This window comes from Eptatretus burgeri, chromosome 8 (assembly GCF_056783735.1).
Source record: "Eptatretus burgeri isolate ZD-2024b chromosome 8, Ebu_testis_v1, whole genome shotgun sequence".
Classification (NCBI taxonomy): Eukaryota; Metazoa; Chordata; class Myxini; order Myxiniformes; family Myxinidae; genus Eptatretus; species Eptatretus burgeri.
The window spans coordinates 56,243,621-56,256,120 of record NC_140968.1 but is presented as its reverse complement, the minus strand read 5'-3'; the positions used below and the strand labels follow the sequence as shown (position 1 = coordinate 56,256,120).

At 44.5% G+C, this 12,500-nt stretch overlaps 1 protein-coding gene across 1 annotated transcript in view; it reads left to right on the top strand.

Moving 5' to 3' along the window:
• Positions 1 to 12,500, top strand: part of LOC147021793 (trafficking kinesin-binding protein 1-like) — a 178,422-nt gene that overhangs the window by 134,550 nt on the left and 31,372 nt on the right. Inside the window, 1 exon segment of the mRNA XM_085892158.1 lies at positions 10,965 to 11,043. Within this exon segment, the coding sequence (XP_085748284.1) occupies positions 10,965 to 11,043 (79 nt within the window).

Below are 12,500 nucleotides of genomic sequence, written 5' to 3'. Positions count from 1 at the left end.
GGTGCCTCAACTCCGCGGGCCTCGCGGGCAGTGTCTGGTAGGGGGTGGGAAAGGGGCCCCCTTGGTCGCACTATCTCAGCGCGGGGGGAAACAGGAGGGGGTTGCTGATGCTCGGGGTATAGAGGATTCCTATTCTGCCTCGAGTCCCGCGACGAGCGTCTCCACCTCGGCCAGGTCGCGCTGTCGGCCTCCCTGGGGTGCAGCTCCCTGCACGACGCGAGCACCCCCTCGTCTGCCCTCGCCGCCTCTCCACAGCTCCGTCCCCTCCGTTCCGATTCCAACGCACACGACGACCAGCTCCTTCTTGCCAACTCCACCGCCCGCGAAGTCTTGACTCTCTGTTCCCTCTCGACTCTCCTACTCACTAGACTGACGAACGCGGCCGCTTATATCAGCCCCGTAGCTTCGCCCTCTCATCTTTGACCCCCTCCCTTCGACCTTTCACCTCGCTCCCCATTGGCCCGAGAAAAAGTGGGCGTGAATGCTTTTTGATCCATAAATTTGCATATATCGATCGCCCTCCAACGCCCTGGGGGCGGGGCCAATTCGCCCCTCGCTCACCGATTGGACGGCAAAAAGTGGGCGTGTGTCGTTTTTGATCCGTTTTTGAAGCACAAAATCCGTGATTTTGTACACGCTGTTCGGCGCGCGCCCTGCACTAGTCCAACACCGGTACCCACAGGCGGCGCAAGAACGGTGGCGATGCGACGGTTGCGAGGTGTGACGTGAAGGTCGTGGCGGTTGTGGTGAAGCGGTGGTTGGTGGTGGTAACAATGGCGGTTGGTCCAAATTAAAGATAGTAAAAGAAAAACGGCTATCCTGAAGAGTCGCAGCACGCATAAATGACATGTATTCCCACTAGACAACGGGTTTGGGCCTAACTACACATGTACTTACCGAGATACCTCACCTAAGGGACCTGAATGGTGGTTTGCGAATTTGGTAACCACAACAATATGTATGTATATATATATATATATATATATATATATATATATATATATATATATGTATATATATATGTATATATATATATACATATATATATATATATATATTATATATTTGTATATTTATATATACTAGCAAATGCAACCCATCGCTTCGCTGATGGGAATAGTAAGTGTAGGACAGTAAGGAGGAGGGGAGGGAGAGAGGAGGAAGAGGATAGTGTAGGGTAAGGGGAGGAAGGGTAGGGTGACGGGAGGGAGAGAGGAGGGAGACAGGATGGGGGGGAGAGACTGAGGAGGAGTGTAGGGGCGAAGGGAGATGTGGGAGTGAGTCGTGGTGTGGAAGTGAAGAAGGAGGGAGGAGTGAGAAGGGGTGGGGGAAGGGAAGGCAGTGTGAAGGCCGGGAAAGGGAAGGCAGAGCAAGAGTGGAGGACAACCTAAGGCAGTGTGAGGGGAGAGTCCGTCCGGACGTAACCACCGTCTGGACGACAAGTATCCTGAAGGGAGGTGGCAAGGGATGAGAGTGGTGGGGAAGACGAGGAGGAATGGGGGAGTGAGGGAGGAGGGGTTGAGGAGTGAGGAGGGGTGGTGAAAGGGAAGGCAGGGGAAATAGGTGTGAGGGGAGGGTTGGGGAATGCACGGTGAGGGGAGGGAAAAGGAAGGCAGCATGAGCAGATTGCAAGGAAAAGCAGTATGAGGGGAGGGTCCATCTGGACATAACCACCATCTGGACATAACCACTGTTCAGACAAAATAACCTCCTTCTGGACATGATCACCGTTCGGATATATTCGGACATAACCACCGTCCAGATACATGCGAAGATAACCACCGTCCGGATACGTGTGGAGATGATGAGACCACTGTTCGGGCATAACCACCATGGATGGAGTGGAGGGTCCATCCGGAAATAACCACCGTCTGGATGCCAGGGATGCAAAGGGGAGGGGGGGAAGAAAGAGAGCGGGGGATGGGTGGAGGAGCGAGGAGGCTGGGAGACCGAGGGGGAGGAGTGAGGATTAGTGGGGGAGAGAGAGGAAGGGTAGGGGAAGGGAAGGCAACGTGAAGGGAGGGAAAGAAGTGTAAGGGGACAACAACACAACAACAAGCATTTTAAGGCAATTTTCCCTGCTAAAGTGGGGGTTAGCTTAACGAAGTGTAATGGGGGTGAAGTGGAAGCATGAGGGGCAGGATAAGGTAAGGCAGTGTGAAGGGAGGGTCCATCCAGAAATAACCACCATCCAGACACGTATGGAGGTGATCACCGTCCAGATATAACCGGATGTTAAATAACATCTCTTGTTTTGTATCACCAGAGGTCCAGATACCATTGGAGATAACTAATGTTCAGATTTGTACAGAGATAACCATCATCCGCATACATGCAGAGATACTTTTTTTGTATACAATGTTGAGGCTCATATGAGAGCCAACACACAGAACATGCAACAAGGGGAGCAGGAGACAAGAGAGGTGGGAGAGGGAAGGACAAAACAGTGGGGAACAGAGACATGGGGAGATTGTGTAAGGGAGAGGGATGGGGCGGGGTACAAAGGGTAAAAAAATATCTACCATCCGGGCATAACCACTGTCCAGATATGTTCGGAGACAGAGCAAGGGGGGAGAGAGAGAGAGGGGGTGGGAAAGAGAGTGAGAGAGAGGAGGGGGATGCCGGCAGATGTGATGTCCAGTTTAATGGCACACACATTGATGAATCACCCTGCCTGTGAAACACAGGGATGACAGTTTATATCTGGGTCTGGATTCGTACCCAAGCTCGACAGCTTCAAGCAAGTGTGCGTCCCTGTTGGCTATCCTGCCGTGATGTTAACGAAACGTTTCCATTTTTGTTATTTGTATTTAACTACGCCAAATGACCTCAGAACAACGCGGGGCCATCGCAGGTGAGTCGCCTCTGAACATTGTTCAAGTCGATTGATATACAGTATTGTTGAGCACTCACCAAGTGGCTGAAGCTCGCCAACAAAATGGTTGATAGGAGTGGCTCGCTTGGCACACAATTAGCGATCACCGAACCGTCATATTAAACATATCTCCCAGAGATGTCCAAAATATCAAATATGTCTGAATTGGACAAATGAACACTTTTTTAGCATTCGGCAACTGCTGCTAAGTTCAATTCTGGAGCTTAAATTTAGTAATTTACTCGCTGACTCATTTCCACTGTTTTATTCAAGCTTTCAGATCATTTGGCTCTTTCCTCTATTGCCCTCACTGTTGGTTTTCTCCCCATGTTCCAGTCATACTGGAAATGGCTGATTACGGTGTCTGTTACTTGCTGGTGCACCAGTTCTTTCCTGGATGTGGCTGGTAACACTTCCTCACATGGATGGTCAATTCTAGCTGTCATCTCTTCAGAGGAGTCTGCTGAACCGCTGGGGCCATGAAACATCTCTTTAGAAATGTCAGTTGTGATCATTGTTACACCCAATGCTGTGGTTGCTTCATCCTCATCCAAGCATGTGTTCTCACCACTGCAATCTTGTGGTCGGCTTGACAATCCGTCAGCATTCTCATTGTGTTTTCTTGGTCGATACTTGATGTCCAAGTGGAACTAGGCCAACTGGGCTGCCCACCGTTGTTTTACTGCTTCAAGTCTTGTTGATGAATGAAGTGAGTTCAATGGATTGTTGTCGGTGAAGACTGTGAACGTCGATCCAATGAGGTAGCCTCTAAATTTCTCACATCCTGCCAACTTTATTGTAAGTAACTCAAGTTTCATGCTGCTGTAATTAGTCATATTCGCTACCTTACGCAAACCCCAACTAGTATACAGTATGCTATCAATCCATTGCATCCATCTTGCATTTGGGACAAAACGGCTCCCAGGCTGAGGTGGCTCGTATCTGTCTCCAACACAAAAGGAAAGGAAAAGTCAGGGTAAGCCAGGATTGGGGCTTTAACCAGGCACCTTTTCAATGTTTCAAATGCATCCTGACATTCCTGGTGCCAATGCCATACATGATGGTTAATCCCTGTTGAAGCTGTCGGGGGGGGTTTTTTTGCTTAAGGCCCGGTCACACCTTGACGTTTTAGCCAACGTATGCCGATTTTTTTTTTTTTTTTTCTAAAACGCTGGCACACGTTGAATACGTTATGGGTAAGTTTTGATAACATTGACAGCACGCTGAAAAACACTGCCATACGTCGTTGTACGCTGGCTTTCAACGTTGTACTTTTTGGTTGTCTTCAAATTTTTTCATGCTTGAAATTTCACGACGTATGCCGGCGTATGACTCACACGTTCCGCTACGCTGGCCACAAGTTGTATGCACGGTGTGCGATCGTTGACAGACGTCAACACATGCTACTTGTAAGTTAATCATAAGTTGAGACACGCCGAGGTAATGTTTAGCGTACCTGAAACTTATTTCTAACCTATGATTAACGTGTTGTTGGCACGTTACGCGATCGTTGCCACACATCGACAGAGGTTACTTTTAAGTTACTCATAGGCTGAAAGACGTCGGTATAATGGATCGTCCTTGCGTCAGCGTCCACGGCCACGGCCAGGACACTTATTTGCAGCATTCTTCAAACTTTTCTTCGGCATGACGAGGATGTTCACACTTCGATGTCTAGCTTGGCTTTGATTCCAATTGTCCATCGGCAGCGTCTATTTAAAATAGTCGAGTTTGAGCGTTTTAACACGTTCAGAAGAAACGCTTCAAATTTCCAAACCCCAGCGTCAAAAAACAAAGGCGAGTGACAGCAATTTAAATCGTTCATTGTAAACAATGAAAATAGCTGAGTGGTACCGTTTAAAAGTCGTTGAGTGTAAAAAAAAATCCAATTGTTGAGCGCAAGCGTCTACTTTCAATAGTGGAGATGCAGCCATTTAAATCGTTGAGTGGCAGCCTATGAATAGCAAACCCTACGTCACCGGCAAAGATAAACTGCCGCGTGATATGGATAAATTTGGCTATCGTTGGGCATAGTTTGTGAACGCCGGCGACACGATAATTATTCGTTGGTATATCGTATCTATAAGTAATCAAAGCGCTCTATGCACATTATTAGTTCATTGTGCATTTGTCCAACCCGTTATGAATAGACCTAAATTGTAAAAACAAGCTATCGCTCATTGTTGAAAAAGCCCCATAAAAAATTAGCCGCGAAGAACTTCGAACAATGGTGAAAAGATGTCTCCTACCCGTGGACACGCGGACGCAAGGACGATCCATCATAACCCACACCCTCCCCCTCACACTCACCTACTACTGCCAACATGAACAAACTACTACTACTACTAATACTAATACTAATACTGATACTGATACTGTTACTGCTGACATGGACATCGACTCAAAAAGGACTCGAAAACACTGTTGGGTTCCCCTTTTATGAGCAGCATTTTTATATACCAATTCCCAAAACCGCTGGGAACACGTCTTTATATGGCAGTTGTAAGCTAGAAACACGTTAATTTATTTTTTTTGTCGACCGGAAGACGTCATTGGAATACGTCTACATACGTCGATGTGTGTTGGGACTACGTAAATAATTGGTTCAAAGCACGTCAAACATAAGTTAGAAATAAGTTTCGCGTAAAAAAGACATTACCGCGACGTGTTTCGACTTATGAGTCGCTTATAAGTAGCCTTTGTGGACGTGTGTAAGCGTCCACATATCGTGTGTACAACTTATCCCCATCGCATGCGAACGTGTGTCATACGCCGAGTACGTCGTAAAATTTTGAACATGTTTAAAATTTCCTGACGTACTCTACTTACTACAACGTATGATAGCCTACTTTAGCGTTCTACTCACGTATACCAAACTTACTCATACCGTATTTGACGTGCCCCAACGTTTTAGACACATTTTTCTTAGGTCGGCATACGCTGGCAAGATCGCCAAGGTGTGACCGCGATGTTGACACTTCCATTTCTACGGCAGTTATGATTCGAATCGTTGTGCATCAGCCTTTTAATAGGCTACGTCACGACATCGTCGGCGATGCTTGCAACGCGCTATGCCTAAGTTAGACTATCGTTGGGCATCGGTTCTGTCGGCCGACAACAGGTTCAGCATTCGTTGGTATAAGTTATCTATAACACAACGAAACGTTCTGTGTCCGTTACCAATGCGTTATACATAAGACCAAGTCGCTATGAATATGTCCGAATCTTTAAAAAAAAACATCAAAAGTTCAACGTAAGCCAGCGTTTTACATACATTTTAATACGTTGCCATCGCTGGCTAAAACGTCAAGGTGTGACCGGGCCTTTATGCCGATGAGTATGTCAAACTGTCCCTACAAAGTGACGAAGGGGTGAAGTTATTTGAGTGAAATCAGGAATGTAGCATCAATAGCTTGCCAAACCAAAGAAGGCCTAGAGTTCACGGATGTTGTTTAGAATGGGCCATTTTTGCACATCTTCCACTTTACTTGGCCAGTTAAAATGCCATCATCTGAAATCATGTGTTCAACATACTGCACGCTGGAATGAAAAATCTGGCATTTGGTCAGCTCGACCTTCTGTCTATGACCAGCCATCTTCTTAAGAATCAGGCTTGGGCATTTTTGGTGTTCCTCAAATGACTTGGAAAAATGATATCATCCAGATAAACCAAGAACTTCTGATGGATTTTCTTTTGAAATATGCTCTGCATGAGCCTCTGAAAAGTTGCTGGTTAATTACAAAGTCCAAAAGGCATGCAATTATACTCATGGAGTCCCATTGGTGTGATAAAGTAATCTTGTGTCGATCTCTTTCATCCACCTCTACCTGATTATAAGCCTACTGGAGGTCAAGAGTTGAGAAAAGGGTTTTACCACTTATTGAGTCTGAGGTTTCTTCTATCCTTGGTAAGGGGTAGGCATCTTTGCAAGTCTTCTTGTTTAGACGACGGTAATCAATGCAAATTCTTAAGTGTCCATTTTTCTTCCTTACCAACACAATTGGACTTGAATAACTGGAGTTACTCTCCCTGATATTTTCTTTCACAGGACCTGGTTGATATGATCTTCTACCTCCTGTAAATGGTTTGGGTAGATACGTCGGTAAGCATGTTGTACAGGAACCTCATCGCTGCTGATAATCCTACACTTGACAGTGCTGGTTTTACCTAATGGGTGGTCACTTCCAAACACATCTCGATGATTCATTAGCAGGTTCGCAACGTCATCTTTCTTAACCTTATCGAGTTCAAACTTCCCACCCAAATCGTGAACCACTTTTCCTGGAGCTGCGTCTCCCCGTTGTCCTTTGAGATGATTGTGGGACGCTACCTGCTGGTGGCCGCTAATAGGTTCAAACTGGATCTGGGAAATGTTGAGTCTGACATCTTCTGCTCTGGTTATTTTCCCTATCCGTGTCCTTGGCTTTAGCCGCACATCAGTGGTACTCACATTCCACACATTAGCATATACATTTCCTTGTGTTGGAGTCACAGAGACATCTTGTGCAAGGGGAGATGACAGGGGTTCAATCACTGAAATGGTGTCTTCTCTGGGTCCAAACACTCCAAACACCAAACCTACTATGCAGGAATATAAACTGGGGAGTTCTCTACAATTTTGACAAAACTAATATTTGGTGATTGCTTCCCCTCTCGCAATCCTTTGAAGACCTGCATTATTTCTGGAATATCTCTTCATACATTCATGCCTATCAACCCTGGAATGTGAGGTTCAAGTCCTTTGCCAGTATCCTTCTGTATAAGCAGACCACATTTTAGTAAAACTTTTCCCATTATTTCAACAACTAATTTAACATAACCAATGTAATGGCAATTCAAGACCATTGGCAGCTTTGAGCTTTAACCAATGGTTTCTGTAATTAACTGCCGTCAGACTGGATTTCCTTGAAAAATAAGTCTTCCGAAATTATACTGGTCATCTTTACCTTTAATGTCTTTACCTCCTATCATGGCATGGCCGCCCTGCCTCCTCCCTCTGCATGATGCTACCGTTGTCGATAAACTTTTTGTGCAAATCACTAATCGTTTTTCTTGATGGTGGCTTCCTCCCATATGTCATCTTGAAGCTTTGTTGAACCTTTGTAGCTAATTTGATCTCTATAAACCTGGCAACACACTGTGCATTTTCTTGTGGGGACACCACTTGCAGTAAGCATGACATCACGTGTCACATGACACACATGGAAACAAAAAATAAGTCAATAAAACTTTAAGAGATGTTCTTTCACGTGCAGCAAACCGCATCGTTGCATCCTATTTTATGATATTTTTTTATTACGGCTTGAATTTGGAACTGTTGAATACTGTTATACGTACATGGTTGGTTAGTAGCACATCGACAACAAATCGGAAGAATTTCAGGAGGTGCCTTACGGTACATCACATGGCATCATCCCAAGGCTGGAATCCACTCATACCCGCTGGAGCATGATGTGCCTCTGCCTCTTCATGACACATGTTTCGGTCATTTATTTGTATCAGGAGATCCATATTGACCTCTTGTGGAACTTGACTCCTCCTTGGTACTATTGTTCTGTGTTTAGACATTTTGTCAGTTTTTTGGAGGTGCTGCACTTGGTCAAGTAGCTCCTGGCTAATAATGTCAAACACCTGGAGTTTGTTCTGTGTGAGAGTGAAGATGGCCTGCTATCGACGTAACGGGTTATTGGGACAGAGCTTTCGACACCTGTTTGCTTGCTCTCCTGCATGTTAATACCAAGTGCCATATTTACCTACGCCACCGAAGATGGACAGAAGTTTTGTTTGTTTGTTTGTTTGTGAGTGGAATATCACAGCAGCCATGTTCGTGACCATTTAATGTTTTTTAGAGGGTCAAAGGCTCATGAAGGAGTTACAATATAAAGTGTTCACAAACATGCAGACAAATAAACGAGACAACACTGAACTTGATTTCAGCTAAACCCAGCCGTTGAGCTTGGAGGAAGTGAGGTAACTTCCCCCACTGGGCACTTTTGGTACTAGTGATGACATCTTTGTGACATCGCTTTTCTCTCCACACTCATCGTGGCACTTAAGAACGTACAGGGTGTTCCACAAAGACTGGGACAACTTTAGTTGTTAATGTAATTAGTACCACAAATTATAAAACGATACCCTTTGTTTTTTTATGTTGGAGAAACTCATAAAGTTTTCTTTATTTTCAGGTTTGGTGGTTGAATGTAAAATAAAATGGCAACTCCACAGGAGAAAGCTCAGTGCGTCGAATGGTTCATCGAGACGAGATCCGACATGCAAGTTCAGCATAATTTCCGTACAAGGTATGGAAGGAATCTGCCAACGCAGACTCGTATAAAACAGTGGTACAAGAGGTTTAAGGAGACTGGAAGTTGTCAGAAACAGAAAAGTACCGGTCGACCAGGCACGAGTGCGGCAGACGCTGGACGAGTGTGTGAACCATTTCAACAAAGTCTCGAAATTCAATTTGACACGCATCCAGAGAACTGGGACAACCAACCACCACTGTACACAGGATTTTGCATAAAAGACTGAAGCTTTATGCTTATGAGGTGCAGATTCTGCACCATATAGAAACTCAAACCAAATGACAGACCCAAACGTAAGGTTTTGCCTTGGAAATGCTCAGTCGCATAGAGAATGACGAAGATTACCTGAAAAAGGTCATATTCACAGACGAAGCTTGTTTTCATGTATCAGGGATGATTAACCGGCACAATGTGAGGATCTGGGACTCTGAAAACCCCCACGTGGTCATTGAACACATACGCTATAGTCCAAAGGTGAATGTGTGGTGTGGCCTTTTCCATTCCCACTTGGTGGGTCCATTTTTCTTTGTGGAGGACACGGTGACCTCAACAATTTACATGAACATGTTTGAAGTAGGCTATTCTCCTTCCACAGACTGAAGACCTGCAACCTGATATCATTTTTCAACAGAACTGCGCTCCCCCTCATTGGGCCTTCGTCGTTCGAGCCGTCCTGAATGATTCACCAAGATGGACTAACTGTTTGGCCCCGACGATCACCAGACATAACCCCCCTTAATTGTTTTTTTTTTTCTGTGGGGCTTTGTCAAAGATTTTATCTTCAACACCAAGGTGGCAAACTTGCAGGATCTTCATTCTCAGTTTACAGCTGCATGTGCACTGGTGGACACAAACATGCTGAGCCGAACATGGCAATAACTCGTGTACCGCCTTGACTTCCTGCGTGTAACAAACAGAGCTCACATTGAAGTGTGTTGATGGTGTGCACAAAACTTTATGAGTTTCTGTATCATATAAACCAAAGGGTATTGTTGTATAACTTGTGGTTGTAAATATATTCGTAACCAAAGTTGTCCAGGTCTTTTTGGAACACCTTGTATTTCCTCCTCCACAGAGATGCCAACCTATGTTTGTTTGTCCTTGCTCTATCCTTTAAATGCTGAGTGTCAAGAAAAGAAACGGGCCATACCATTTTTAAAGTCTTTGGTATGACTGGGTTGGAATTGAATGCCTCCAATACATTCGGTGTTGTAAGAACTGGAATATCATACCCCCCCCCACCCACCCTCCAAAACCTGGTCAAAGACACCAAGATTGGTGTAATCGGAAATACTGAGGCCGTGATCCAACTACATGTATATCAGGGCAACCATCTTCCTGGTTGGATATTTTAGTCTTAGTGGTGCAATCATCTTGAATATCACAATCTATATATAATGGAGGGAAAGTATTATCTATGTTGTATGTTGCATGCTTCATCTACTATTCCGAGAGGATTTGACCAAGGAAGCTGAAACTTTCAGGAATTACCCATGACACTTAAGGTGTGTTTCCTGAAGTTTCTTTTGATTCCATCAAGTTTTGAAGAAACAAATAACCTTTCTACCCACCTTGGCATTTTCTTCCTTTGGGGGAAGAAATCTAATAAAGATAATAACATGACCCCCTCCCCTCTCCCACTCCCACTCAGCTGCTCTCTTAGGGAGCGGGTTCCTCTAGTTTTCTAAATTGTGCTGAGATGGCACCCAAAATATTATCGGTGTAAAACTACCAAAATATATTGTGTACAGATCTGATCCCTGGACCTCTCTAACCATGGCAGGCTTCGCACCTGAAGAACGAGACGGTGGATTACGAAGAGAAAGAAAAGCAGCTCGTGAACGACTGCGTCAAAGAGCTGAGTATGTTAAAACTATGCTTATCTGAGATAATGTGCACTTATCATTTGCTTTGAGAATAAATCTGAGATCATGTTCAGTTTCCCTGTCAAATAAGTTAGCCGTTTGGTATCAGTTATTTCCCAACATGTCACACCACAAACCACCGATTAACGACATTTGTAAGACTGCAGGATAGCTGCAGGTGAGCTGGCTTGTACATCTGAGAGCTATTTTGTTGTTGCAATTTCATTAGCTGTCAATATGTCGTGTCAATAGAAATGTATAACTAGTCATTACTATTCAGATTTCTATGCCTTTTTATTTCATTGTTATTCACAAAATTGATGGCTTATGGAGGAGCAACACCAAATGTGTGAACAGACATACGAACAAACGTGGACAAAACATATTAACATCAATAAGTGGTGCATCCACAACATGCATAAGAGTGTGGCATAATTGGGTACAACAACCCTGAACCTCAAATTCTCTAACTCTGCACCACTGACAATGCGGGGAAAATTGTAATAAATCATAAAACGCAAAATTGAGCATTGAAATCACGAGTACTGTGCTGTACTAAAGAAGAAGAGCACAGCAAGAGGAAACAATAAGGGATAGGAGGACAAGAGAACAAAGGAATAAACGAATTCTCAACTGGAGAGAATGAATGAATGAGGATGATGATGATGATGATGATGATGATGATTAATTGATGAAAAGGTTCCATGTGTTTTGAAATGATGACCTGTGGAGTTGTGGATTGGCCAGTCATGTGGGATTAACCTAATAGAGGAGCCAGTAAGATGGTGGGCCACTCCAAACCATTTTGACAGGGGACCCGTTCATCAGAAATTTGCCTCAAGGTATGGTTGGGTATTGGTGAACAGATTGGAGAACAGGTTATCCAGAGTGTGGCCAAAGTCGGATACCGTAGGGATTGCGGTGGAGGTCCCGGACTATTAAATCACGAGACCTCACGCATCTTAACTTGCAGCTCTCTGGGGGCACATGCAGTCTGCCATCTACATCGATCATCCCATAAAACAAGATTGATGTTGACAAGTTGAGGGATGTGTTGGTCTTGTGTGAAACGAATTCGGAATTGTATCGATGTCAACGGTGAATAGTTTGAGCGTCTGTTTTATTCACCTTTCAAAGGATGCACATTAGATTAATGGGTGTCTGACAGATGCTGCACCCTGTATATAATGGGAAGGGATAGACCAGGTTCATGAAATATAGAAAGTCAGGATGGTAGACGAAACAATCAGAGGATGTTGAGCTTTGGCAAAAGGGACACAGGCAGTAAACTGCAGAAGCAAGAAAACGGTATGAAGATGAGCAAACCGTTTGTATTTGTGTATCTTCTTCTTTTTCCTTAAAATCTACAACATTAATTGATGACTGTGTGTGATCCTTCCACCAGCAGATATGCCATTCATGCTTCAAGCCGTTTCCTCTACTATGTCTAGAAG